The sequence below is a fragment of the Pristiophorus japonicus genome, chromosome 1 (assembly GCF_044704955.1).
Source record: "Pristiophorus japonicus isolate sPriJap1 chromosome 1, sPriJap1.hap1, whole genome shotgun sequence".
NCBI classification, from domain to species: domain Eukaryota; kingdom Metazoa; phylum Chordata; class Chondrichthyes; family Pristiophoridae; genus Pristiophorus; species Pristiophorus japonicus.
Window position 1 is genome coordinate 461937958 of NC_091977.1, and position 13411 is coordinate 461951368.

The following is a 13411-nucleotide window of genomic DNA, read 5'->3' on the forward strand; positions in this document are numbered from 1 at the left end:
GCTTTATAATTTGCTGGAAGATATTCACCGTTTGCAAACTTGCTCTCTCAAGTGTTCCCAGTTTCAGGATCTGACTGAAAATACAACTCATTTTAATGTAACAGCACATCACAGAGCAGCACACAGTGCATATTCAAGATGTCCACAAAGCAGATTCGATTCCATGCCAAGTAAAAAAAAAAGGAATGTATGATTCAAGTAATGCTGATACCCATTTTTTTGTTGGAATGACTGCTTCAAACTTGGCCTACAAAACATTTTACTATTCATTTATAACTCCTACCAATTTTTTTTTGTGGAACAGCTGTAAATGTTGCATTAATATTGTTTGCAGTGACAACCAAGCTACTTTATGACTACATGTCAGAGACTTAAGTAATTTAAAAGTTTTGACTTGTTTTTACAATGAAAAGAAAGCTTCCTCGTGCTGTTTTTAATTTACCGCTTTGGTACTGCAGAAGCAGAATATTAGAATGGCCACTGGAGACCATCTTGCTGGTCTTAAAAGTTAGAATAAATCCACTGAACTGTCTTGTACGCCTTAATTGTTTATTTTGCCAAAACAAACTACCCTGTATCCTCTTGAATCTGCCATCAACTTCTAATTCTACTATTTCTCTAGGCCATCTGTTTCACAAATTGATAACCGTCTATAGGGTAGTTGAATATGTGATGTGTTCACTTTTCCTCTTCCAAGATCCAGTATGTGTTCTCTAGTTACAGTTATTAGGTTCAGCGTAACAAAACTCCAATAAATTAGCTTTCTTTTCTCTAGTGCAAATATAGCGAATTACCTACGTCTCTCCATTCAGCTCATGTGCTTAAACTCTAATCATCAGCTTTGTTGCCGTCCTCAGTACTTTCTTCACAGCCTGGATGTCCCCACTGTACTACATTGTTGTTAACTACAGAGACCATCTCTGTAGAAATTGAACTAGTATTCTTCACAAGTTCCACTATTGTCTTTGGGCCTTGTAATGCATTCTTCAGGCTAAACAACCCAAGATCAAATTTGGCTTCTTTACTGCAGATACATATTATTCCAATGGGCCGAAAGTTGTGGTTGGAGGCTTCCTTCGGACGAAGGCCTCAGACCCCCCCCAAAAATCTACAAAAATACCTGGTATTCCCAGAGGAACGTAGGATTCCAGTCAGAGGCCTTCATTCGCTGCACAGCGTAGGGGATCTGTCTTCCACATACAAACGCATATGCTGGAATCACACGTCCTGTACCACCAATCACTGTCGAGTATTCTCACTGATAGAGGGGCAGGAGTTCAGGGACAGCGGAGCGGCCTATAAAGGCCCAGCGGCAGTCAGAGAGGCGGGAGTTCGGGGACAGCGGAGCGGCCTATAAAGGCCCAGCGGCAGTCAGAGAGGCGGGAGTTCGGGGACAGCGGAGCGGCCTATAAAGGCCCAGCGGCAGTCAGAGAAGTGGCGGCAGTCAGAGAGGTGGGAGTTCGGGGACAGCGGAGCGGCCTATAAAGGCCCAGCGGCAGTCAGAGAGGCGGGAGTTCGGGGACAGCGGAACCGCCGAGACAGGCCCAGCGGCAGTCAGAGAGGAGGCGGCGGCAGTCAGAGAGGCGGGAGTTCGGGGACAGCGAAGCGGCCGATAAAGACCAGCTGGTGCAGCTGCAGCTGCGAGAGAAGGCAAAAAAGTAGAAAGAAATCGAAAGGTGACATCACAGTCAAGGGGGTAAGTGATTGGCAAGTAGTTTTTCTTTTGCTTTTCTATATCAGTAAGTAACCTTTAGCATTGTTGTTGCCCATTTAAATTTATCTAAGGGTTAAGTCATAGCAGGTCAGCTCGGACACGTGTTATGCTCCTCCTCTACTATGTGGGAAGTCAGGGACGCTTCCGGTGTCCCTGACGACTACGTGTGCGGGAAGTGCATCCGCCTGCAGCTCCTGACGGACTGCGTTGCGGCCCTGGAGCTGCGGGATGAAGAAGTCTGGAGCATCCACAATGCTGAGAATAACATGAATAGCACGTTTCGTGAGTTGGTCTTACCACAGGTAAAGGGTACACAGCCAGATAGAGAATGGATGACCAACAGGAAGAGCAGTGCAAGGAAGGTAGTGCACAGATCCCCTGCGGTCATCCCCCTGCAAAACAGATACACCGCTTTGGGTACTGTTGAGGGGGATGACTCATCAGGGGAGAGCAGCAGCAGCCAAGTTCATGGCACCGTGGGTGGCTCTGCTGCACAGGAGGGCAGGAAAAAGAGTGGGAGAGCTATAGTGATAGGGAATTCAATTGTAAGGGGAATAGATAAGACGTTTCTGCGGCCGCAACCGAGACTCCATGATGGTATGTTGCCTCCCCAGTTCAAGGGTCAAGGATGGCTCGGATCAGGTGCAGGGCATTTTGAAAAGGGCGGTTGAACAGCCAGTTGTCGTGGTGCATATAGGTACCAATAATATAGGTAAAAAATGGGATGAGGTCCTACAAGACAAATTTAGGGAGCTAGGAGCTAAATTAAAAAGTAGGACCTCAAAAGTAGTAATCTCAGGATTGCTACCAGTGCCACGTGCTAGTCGGAGTAGGAATCGCAGGATAGCTCAGATGAATACGTGGCTTGAGGAGTGGTGCAAAAGGGAGGGATTCAAATTCCTGGGACATTAGAACCGGTTGTGGAGGAGGTGGGACCAGTACAAACCGGACGGTCTGGACCGGAACCAATGTCCGATGGGGAGTGTTTGCTAGTGCTGTTGGGGAGAAGTTAAACTAATATGGCAGGGGGATGGGAACCTATGCAGGGAGACAGAGGGACGTAGAATGGGGGCAGAAGCAAAAGATAGAAAGAAGAAAAGTAAAAGTGGAGGGCAGAGAAACCCAAGGCAAAAAGCAAAAAGGGCCACTTTGCACCAAAATTCTAAAAGGGCAAAATGCATTAGAAAGACAAGCCTGAAGGCTCTGTGCCTCAATGCGAGGAGTATTCGGAATAAGGTGGATGAATTAACTGCACAGAGAGCAGTTAACGGGTATGATGTAATTGGCATCACGGAGACATGGCTCCAGGTTGACCAAGGCTGGGAACTCAACATCCAGGGTATTCAACATTTAGGAAGGATAGACAGAAAGGAAAAGGAGGCAGGGTGTCATTGCTGGTTAAAGAGGAAATTAATGCAATAGTAAGAAAGGGCAGTAGCTTAGATGATGTGGAATCGGTATGGGTGGAGCTACGGAATACCAAGGGGCAGAAACGCTAGTGGGAGTTGTGTACAGACCACCAAACAGTCGTAGTAAGGTTGGGGACAGCATCAAACAAGAAATTAGGGATGCATGCAATAAAGGTACAGCAGTTATCATGGGTGACTTTAATCTACATATTGATTGGGCTAACCAAACTTGTAGCAATGCGGTGGAGGAGGATTTCCTGGAGTGTATTAATGATGGTTTTCTAGACCAATATGTCGAGGAACCAACTAGGGAGCTGGCCATCCTAGTGTAATGATGTGTAATGAGAAAGGACTAATTAGTTGTGCGAGGCCCCTTAGGGAAGAGTGACCATAACATGGTAGAATTCTTTATTAAGATGGAGAGTGACACAGTTAATTCAGAAACTAGGGTCCTGAACTTAAGGAAAGGTAACTTCGATGCTTTGAGGCGTGAATTGGCTAGAATAGACTGGCAAACGATACTTAAAGGGTTGACTGTGGATAGGCAATGGCAAACATTTAAAGATCACATGGATGAACTTCAGCAATTGTACATCCCTGTCTGGAGTAAACATAAAACGGGGAAGGTGGCTCAACCATGGCTAACAAGGGAAATTAAGGATAGTGTGAAATCCAAGGAAGAGGCATATAAACTGGCCAGAAAAAGCAACAAACCTGAGGACTGGGAGAAATTTAGAATTCAGCAGAGGAGGACAAAGGGTTCAATTAAGAGGGGGAAAATAGAGTACGAGAAGAAGCTTGCCAGGAACATAAAAACTGACTGCAATAGTTTCTATCGATATGTGAAGAGAAAAAGATTAGTGAAGATAAACGTAGGTCAGATTCAGGGTGAATTTATAATGGGGAACAAAGAAATGGCAGACCAGTTGAACAAATACTTTGGTTTTGTCTTCACGAAGGAAAACACAAGTAGCCTTCCGGAAGTACTAGGGGACCGAGGGTCTAGTGAGAGGGAGGAACTGAAGGATATCCTTATTAGGCGGGAAATTGTGTTAGGGAAATTAATGGGATTGAAGGCCGATAAATCCCCGGGGCCTGATTGTCTGCATCCCAGAGTACTTAAGGAAGTGGCCCTAGAAATAGTGGATGCATTAGCGATCATTTTCCAACAGTCTATCCACTCTGGATCAGTTCCTATGGACTGGAGGGTAGCTAATGTAACACCACTTTTTAAAAAGGGGAGAGAAAAAGCGGGTATTTATAGACCGGTTAGCCTGACATCAGTAGTGGGGAAAATGTTGCAATCAATTGTTAAAGATGAAATAGCAGCGCATTTGGAAAGCAGTGACAGGATCGGTCCAAGTCAGCATGGATTTATGAAGGGGAAATCATGCTTGACAAATCTTCTGCAATTTTTTGAGGATGTAACTAGTAGAGTGGACAAGGGAGAACCAGTGGATGTGGTGTATTTGGACTTTCAAAAGGCTTTTGACAAGGTCCCACACAAGAGATTGGTGTGCAAAATCAAAGCACGTGGTATTGGGGGTAATATACTGACGTGGATAGAGAACTGGTTGACAGACAGGAAGCAGAAAGTCGGAATAAACGGGTCCTTTTCAGAATGGCAGGCAGTGACTAGTGGGGTGTCTCAGTGCTAGGACCCCAGCTCTTTACAACATACATCCATGATTTGGATGAAGGAATTGAGTGTAATATCTTCAAGTTTGCAGATGACACTAAACTGGGTGGCGGTGTGAGCTGTGAGGGGGATGCTAGGAGGCTGCAGGGTGACTTGGACAGGTTAGGTGAGTGGGCAAATGCATGGCAGATGCAGTATAATGTGGATAAATGTGAAGTTATCCATTTTGGGGGCAAAAACGCGAAGACAGACTATTATCTGAATGGTGACAGATTAGGAAAAGGGGAGGTGCAAAGAGACCTGGGTGTCATGGTACATCAGTCATTGAAGGTTGGCATGCAGGTACAGCAGGTGGTTAAGAAAGCAAATGGTATGTTGGCCTTTATAGCAAGGGGATTTGAGTACAGGGGCAGGGAGGTGTTACTACAGTTGTACAGGGCCTTGGTGAGGCCACACCTTAAATATTGTGCACAGTTTTGGTCTCTTAATCTGAGAAAGGACATTCTTGCTATTGAGGGAGTGCAGCGAAGGTTCACCAGACTGATTCCCAGGATGGTGGGACTGACATATCAAGAAAGACTGGATCAACTGGGCTTGTATTCACAGGAGTTCAGAAGAATGAGAGGGGATCTCATAGAAACGTTTAAAATTCTGACGGGTTTAGACAGGTTAGATGCAGGAAGAATGTTCCCAATGTTGGGGAAGTCCAGAACCAGGGGTCACAGTCTAAGGGTAAGGGGTAAGCCATTTCGGACTGAGATAAGGAAAAACCTCTTCACCCAGAGAGTGGTGAACCTGTGGCATTCTCTACCACAGAAAGTTGTTGAGACCAATTCACTAAATATATTCAAAAAGGAGTTAGATGTCGTCCTTACTACTTGGAGATCAAGGGGTATGGCAAGAAAACAGGAATGGGGTACTGAAGTTGCATGTTCTGCCATGAACTCATTGAATGGCAGTGCAGGCTCGAAGGGCCGAATGGCCTACTCCTGCACCTATTTTCTATGTTTCTATGACTTGGACAGGTTAGATGAGTGGGCAAATGCATGGCAGATGCAGTATAATGTGGATAAATGTGAGGTTATCCATTTTGGTGGCAAAAACACAAAGGCAGAATATTATCTGAATAGCAGATTAGGAAAAGGGAAGGTGCAACGAGACATTGAAAGTTGGCATACAGGTACAGCAGGCGGTGAAGACAGCAAATGGTATGTTGGCCTTCATAGCTAGGGGATTTGAGTATAGGAGCAGGGAGGTCTTACTGCAGTTGTACAGTGCCTTGGTGAGGCCTCACCTGGAATATTTTGTTCAGTTTTGGTCTCCTAATCTGAGGAAGGCATTTCTTGCTATTGAGGGAGTGCAGCAAAGGTTCACTAGACTGATTCCCAGGATGGCAGGACTAACATGAGGAGAGACTGGATCAACTGGGCCTTTATACATTGGAGTTTAGGAGGATGAGAGGGGATCTCAGAAGCATATAAGATTCTGACAGGACAGGTTAGATGCGGGTAGAATTTTCCCGATGTTGTCCAGAACCAGGGGACACAGTCTTAGGATAAGGGGTAGGCCATTTAGGGCTGAAATGAGGAGAAACTTCTTCACTCAGAGAGTTGTTAACCTGTGCAATTTCCTGCTGCAGAAAGTTGTTGATGCCAGTTCATTGGATATATTCAAGAGGGAGTTAGATATGGCCCTTACTGCTAAAGGGATCAAGGGGTATGGGAGACAAAGCAGGAAAGGGGTACTGAGGTGAATGATCAGCCATGATCATATTGAATGCTGGTGCAGGCTCAAAGGGCCGAATGGTCTACTCCTGCACCTATTTTCTCTTTCTATAATAATGGGAACTCCGTTTTTACGAGCTCCCATTAGTATCAATAAGAAAAACCCCTAAAACAAGAAACAGCACACAATAAATAAAAAAGAACCCTCACATATTTAAAATTAATTGAAATTGAATGTAATTCAATGTTTTAGAAAAAATATATATTTTTTGGAAATTTTTATTAATGGGGGGGGGAAAATTGCGGTTGGAGGCTTCCTTCGTATGAACATCTCTGACCCGAAAAAATCTACGAAAGTACCCGGTGGTCCCAGAAGAACGTAGGATTCCGGTCGGAGGCCTAGATTGGCTGTGCAGCGCATGGGGAAATGTCTTTCGTACATGCTGGAGTCATGGAGGCTTGGACCACCAATCACTATGCAGTATTCTCGTTGATAAAAATGGGAACTCCGTTTGTACAAGTTCCCATTACCATCAATGAGAATAAACCCCGAAAACACAGCATAATAAATGAATAAAACATCTCACATATTTAAAATTAATTGAAATTAAATGTAATTAAAAAAGTAAACTATGCGCCTGTTTTTACCAGGCGCAAGAGTTTGAAGGACATTCGCTGGGCAAATAGCACAATCTGTGCCCTGCGGATGTCCTTCTTGCGGGGCTGCGTAGGATGTGTCTTGCGAGGCCTCGTCGGACGCACCAAGCGAGGCCGCAATTTTCAGCCCATTCATTTCAACAAGCCAGCCATCAGCATACAAATACCTCTCCTATGTAGTGTTCTACATTCTATCACTGTTCATCTTACACTTCCATTGCATGCCCTCCTTCCCAGTCTCAACTTACATTTGTTCCTATTAAGTTACATCTGTCTCTTGTCAGCCTAATCCCCAATCTATGCAAATCCCTTAGTATTTGATCTGCACATTCCTGGGTGTTTGCAGTACCTGCCCACATTCATTTCATAGCAGCAAACCTAGATAACTTGGTTTCGCACCCATTTCCAAATCATTTATATTGAACACAAACAATGTGTTACTGACCACAGAAATATTCCACTATTTTGAACACCTTGATTAGATTACCTCTTAACCTTCTAATCTCAAGGGAATACAAACCAAGTTTATGCAACCGGTCCTATTTTAATCTGGTACCATTCTGGTGAAACGGTAATGTACCTCCTCCCAGGCCAGTATATCTTTTCTAAGGTTCAGAGCCCAAACTGAACACAGTACTCCAGATGGGGTTTAAATCAAGGCTACGTACAACTGAAACATCACTTCTCGTTTTTGTATTCGAATTCCCTGGAGATAAAGGCTAACTTTCCATTAACCTTTTTGATTCATTTTTTTTTTTAAACTCTCTAGGTCTGTTATCTCCTGGAGACTAAAACAATTAGTCAAACATGATTTCCAACCCGTAAAGGCATGCCGACTCCCTCGTAGTTCTCATTGCTCTAGGTACTTTATTATTCCCTCCTTCAAAATGCCTTCTAATGCTTTACTACTACAAATAGAATCAGTGGCCCATAGCTCCAGGGTTCTCTCTATACCTTTTTTAAAAACAATTGATACCATGTTCATCCTTTATCAATCCTCAGGAGCTATTCCAATTTCCAACAAATCCATAATATGACTAATCTCAAACAGCTCCCCAATTACCTGTGTGGTAAATTTTTATTTCCAATTTTCTAACTAATATTTTCTCATCACTTCCTAGAAATTCCACTTCTATTGGAAAAGTAGCCATGTTTTCTTTTGTGAACACTAACGGAGACATAAACACACTTTATAGGTACCGCTGCTCCAAGGTCTCTTTCAGTATCCCATTAGTCCGAACGAGTACACAATGCAGGCCCAATCGGTAGTACATTTTGTATTACGAATTGGCAATCCTCAGCAAACACAGAAATTTCAATTTAGGATACTGTAAGTGTGGGATTTTCATCCTTTACTGTAAAGTGTAACCCACATGTGTCACAAACTATAAGCACAAAGGTATTAAACTACAGGTACTGCTTTCAGATGATACCTGTATGGGCAGATCCAAATTATATTACCAACTTTCACATCATTTTCTACCCAGACGATAGTGCTCTTTGCCAACATCAGAATATCAGTTAAATTTTCATGTTAGCTGACTCTGTCCTAACATTCAAAATAAAGTTTTAAAAATGCCATTGTTAGAAATTTTTCCAAACGTGACTTCGCACTAAGCTACAATTATACTGAAAAAGCAAAATACAGCAGATGCTGGAAAAATGAAATGTAGAAAAATGCTGGAAATACTCAGGCAGCATCTGTGGAGAGAGAAAAATAGTTAACATTTCTGGTTGATGAGCTGATAGTGAAAGGACCTGAAACATTAACTATTTCTCTCTCCACAGATGCTGCCTGAACTGCTGAGTATTTCCAGCATTTTCCATTTTGATTACAATTATATGCAGTGGAAACAAAGCATAAAGAGTGGAAACAAAGCAGAGTGCAAGACTGCCTCCTGAAGTGATCTCATACTAGAGTTTAGCACTAAGTTCATACTTGGACAGTGGTGTGTATTATCAATTTTAATGATGCTTTACCAGGCGGGCCATTAACTTTAAGGTACAGTATTCTGATGCTCAAGAAGAACAGCGTGAATGCGATAGTGTCCAAGATGAATCTAAGTTTTCCCCATTTCAGTCTCATTTAAAATATGTCATCTGCATTGACAATTGGTGAAAAGTAACTTAACATTGATTCTGGGTCATCATGTTGGATTTCATCAACAGTATTTAAAGTTATGAAAAGGACTATGGGCTATTGAAAACTAGGGCCAGAACCATTACTGCGTTATTTTTTTTTTAAAAAACAGCGTTATACGTTTTTAATTAAACTTGAATAATTGTGAGTCCATTCCCCAAACTGCAGCGCTGATCGCCAGACTGGAGGAACCACCAATAAATCTCTATGGAAATTAAACAAGTGCAAATACTCTCCCTTACCAGCGATCTGTTAAGATAGGAAATCAAAAAGCTTTAGAAAAAACACAGGAATCATCTGATAAGTACCATAATTAAGTGTCAAAATGCAGCTCGTGATACTATAATTTATGTATGCAGACTCTAAACAGAATATCATACAAAATAGTCACTCATTAAGCTAAGCGAATGGTAAATAAAAGTGTTACTTAGATTTCAATCCCCAATTAGATGGCGAGACTTTTCGTCGACATAGGGGAGAAATATTCAATGTGACAGGATTTGGATGGGTTACCTGAGCAACAAGTTGTAAAATAAATGGAGTAAGCTTGCAGTAGTTTTTCTTTGGAATTACGCTATTTACAATTGCAATAGAGGATGCAGGTCAAAGTAATATCCCATTATGCCCCTCATGTCGTTTCCAACACTGATACTAACCGAAAACACTGCATTCTGCAGTCCGAAAGGAATGGGGGTGAGTCTGGCCAAAGCCACCACCTTCAGTCCGCTGCCTCCTTCCACCACTCTGACCACGGCGCTCAGCTGCTCGTTGCCCCGGACCTTGGCCAAAACCCACGCCGTCAGCAGCCTCTTGCAAAGCAGGTGAGCGATGAACGTCCCGATCAGCACGCCGATCACCACCAACCCCAAGCCCAGCACGAAGCCGTACAGGTAACCGGCGGCCACATTCAGCACGATGTAACCCCAGCTGCAGGGGAAAGAGACGGCGATGAAACCCACGACGAAGAGCAGTGCCCCGACCAGGCTGTCCAAGCTCTCCACCCACAGCAGCAGGTCCTTCAGGTAGCGCCGCGCCAGCGCCAGCGACGAGAAACAGACGATGGTCAGCAGGCAGACTAGCAAAAAGCTCTTCAGGCAAAAGCCGTTCAAACAACACGTCGCCTTGGGGTCTCCCAGCATGGGCAGCTCGCTCTCCATCCCCTGGTGCTGCAGACTCAGCTCGGGCTTCACCTGCATTCGCTCGCCGTACGAAGCCGCGTCCACCGCATCCGCCTGGCCCAGCAGCAGCGAGTCGGGGCAGGGTCTCTGCAAGCCCCGGCTCAACGCCAAGTGACCTTTATTCAACTTCTTCAACACTTTGCTCAAAACCGGCAACCATCCGATGCCAGAGTTCCACATATTTGGCCGGGGAAAGAAATTAAATCTCTCCAAACAGTCTTACACAAAAAAAAAATCCTCGCTTCAAGAACTTGTGCAACAAAAATATGTTTAAAAAAAATCCGATTTGCCTTTGGAGACTCGGAAAGGTTCGCTCACTTTTAGCCGAAACTCTACATCACTCGGTGCAGCTGCAGACCTGGGGCGGAGTAAAAGAGTGAGGCTAAAAGTGTTGCAGCAACGGCTCCCGGCCGAGGGGGTTAGAGGGATGGGATGCTCCCAAAGGCTGCAAAAAGGTTTTTTTTTTAAATGATCCCGGTGTCTGTGACGGAGGAGGGGAGGGGGGTTACTGCCACGTCCTGTCTCATGCTTATTTTAGAGAGGGGAGGGACACACACTAACAAACCGCTGTCTCGCTCCCCACCGACTGCCTAACAGGGCCCCGGGAGGCCAGGCGCCCGAACCCGCCGGCTGCAGAGAGAGCGCACACCTCCGCCGCCGCCGCCTACCCGCCCAGCACTCGTTAGCGCCGGTGAGCCGGCCTCGCGCTGGGTCCCGGTTTGAGTCGCGAACGCCACCGCCGCCGCCATCCGCTCGGCGCTGCCCCGCTCCAATTGCTACTCGGCGGCCGCGCGCACCCACGCACAATGCTGCTGCTGCACGTGACTGACGCGGCGCACTGTTTACAGAGACACTGCAGGCAAACTCAGGTTGTACTGCTGCCCCGGACGCCGTTGCTTTACCCCCAACACAATAAACCAGATTTTGTTTTAATTTCATGGGATTCCGGATTGTTTTTTTTAATTTTATCTTTGCTTTGGGGTACATTGTCAGCCCACTCAAGAGACTCAAACACAAAAATCTAGGCTGACACTCCACTGCAGTACTGCGGGTGTGCCGTACTGTCGGAGGCGCTGGCTTTCGGATGAGACATTAAACCGAGGCCCCATCATAGAACGGCTACATCACAGAAGAAAGCCTGCTCCACAATGACATGCAAGCCGTGATCCTTACCAACGGATCCACCACAGACCCAATACAAGTGCAGACCAGGGTCATAGAAACATAGAAACATAGAAAATAGGTGCAGGAGCAGGCCATTCAGCCCTTCTAGCCTGCACCGCCATTCAATGAGTTCATGGCTGAACATGAAACTTCAGTACCCACTTCCTGCTTTCACGCCATACCCCTTGATCCCCCGAGTAGTAAGGACTTCATCTAACTCCCTTTTGAATATATTTAGTGAATTGGCCTCAACTACTTCCTGTGGTAGAGAATTCCACAGGTTCACCACTCTCTGGGTGAAGAAGTTTCTCCTTATCTCGGTCCTAAATGGCTTACCCCTTATCCTTAGACTGTGACCCCTGGTTCTGGACTTCCCCAACATTGGGAACATTCTTCCTGCATCCAACCTGTCCAAACCCGTCAAAATTTTAAACGTTTCTATGAGGTCCCCTCTCACTCTTCTGAACTCCAGTGAATACAAGCCCAGTTGATCCAGTCTTTCTTGATAGGTCAGTCCCACCATCCCGGGAATCAGTCTGGTGAATCTTCGCTGCACTCCCTCAATAGCAAGTATGTCCTTCCTCAAGTTAGGAGACCAAAACTGTACACAATACTCCAGGTGTGGCCTCACCAAGGCCCTGTACAACTGTAGCAACACCTCCCTGCCCCTGTACTCAAATCCCCTCGCTATGAAGGCCAACATGCCATTTGCTTTCTTAACCGCCTGCTGTACCTGCATGCCAACCTTCAATGACTGATGTACCATGACACCTAGGTCTCGTTGCACCTTCCCTTTTCCTAATCTGTCACCATTCAGATAATAGTCTGTCTCTCTGTTTTTACCACCAAAATGGATAACCTCACATTTATCCACATTATACTTCATCTGCCACGCATTTGCCCACTCACCTAACCTATCCAAGTCACTCTGTAGCCTCATAGCATCCTCCTCGCAGCTCACACTGCCACCCAACTTAGTGTCATCCGCAAATTTGGAGATACTACATTTAATCCCCTCGTCTAAATCATTAATGTACAATGTAAACAGCTGGGGCCCCAGCACAGAACCCTGCGGTACCCCACTAGTCACTGCCTGCCATTCCGAAAAGTACCCATTTACTCCTACTCTTTGCTTCCTGTCTGACAACCAGTTCGCAAGGCTACGTCATCGCACCGACGTTCTTCTCAATCTTCCTTGCTGCAATGCTTCATCTCACCTTTAACATGTTCCCCACTGGAGTGGAGCTAATCTGCAGTACAAACGGGAAACTGTTCAACCTCCGTTTCCTCCAGTCCAGATTCAAGGTTGTTCCAACCTCTATCATTCAACTACAGTATGCAGACGACGCTTGAGTTTGTGCACACTCAGAGGCCGAACTCCAAACCATTGTTGACACCTTCACCGAAGTGTACGCGAGTCTGGGCCTTACATTAAACATCCATAAGACAAAGGTTCTCTACCAAACTGCCCCGCCACACAGCACTGCCCCCCAATTATCAAGATCCATGACGAGACCTTGAACAATGTGGACCACTTTCCATATCGCAGGATACTACTGTCAGCAAGGACAGACATCAATGTCGAAGTCCAACACCGTCTTCAGTGTGCCAGCGTAGCCTTCGGTTGTCTGAGGAAAAGACTGTTCGAAGACCAGGATTTCAAACCTGGCACCATGCTCATGGTCGACAGAGCAGTAGTGATACCTGTTAGTGTTAGTGTTTGTCAGAAGAATCACTCAACACTCAGAGTCGGTTCCAACGCCAGTGCGGCCTTTATTTACGCCAG

At 45.3% G+C, this 13411-nt stretch overlaps 1 protein-coding gene across 1 annotated transcript in view; it reads right to left on the reverse strand.

The window, feature by feature from the left end:
- The window catches only part of tmem64 (transmembrane protein 64), an 82011-nt gene extending 70810 nt beyond the window's left edge, over positions 1-11201 (reverse strand). Inside the window, exon 1 of the mRNA XM_070893830.1 lies at positions 9940-11201. Coding sequence (XP_070749931.1) covers positions 9940-10641 — 702 coding nt within the window. The 5' untranslated portion in view covers positions 10642-11201. The remainder of the gene's footprint in view (positions 1-9939) is intronic.
- Between the last annotated feature and the right edge of the window lie 2210 nt (positions 11202-13411).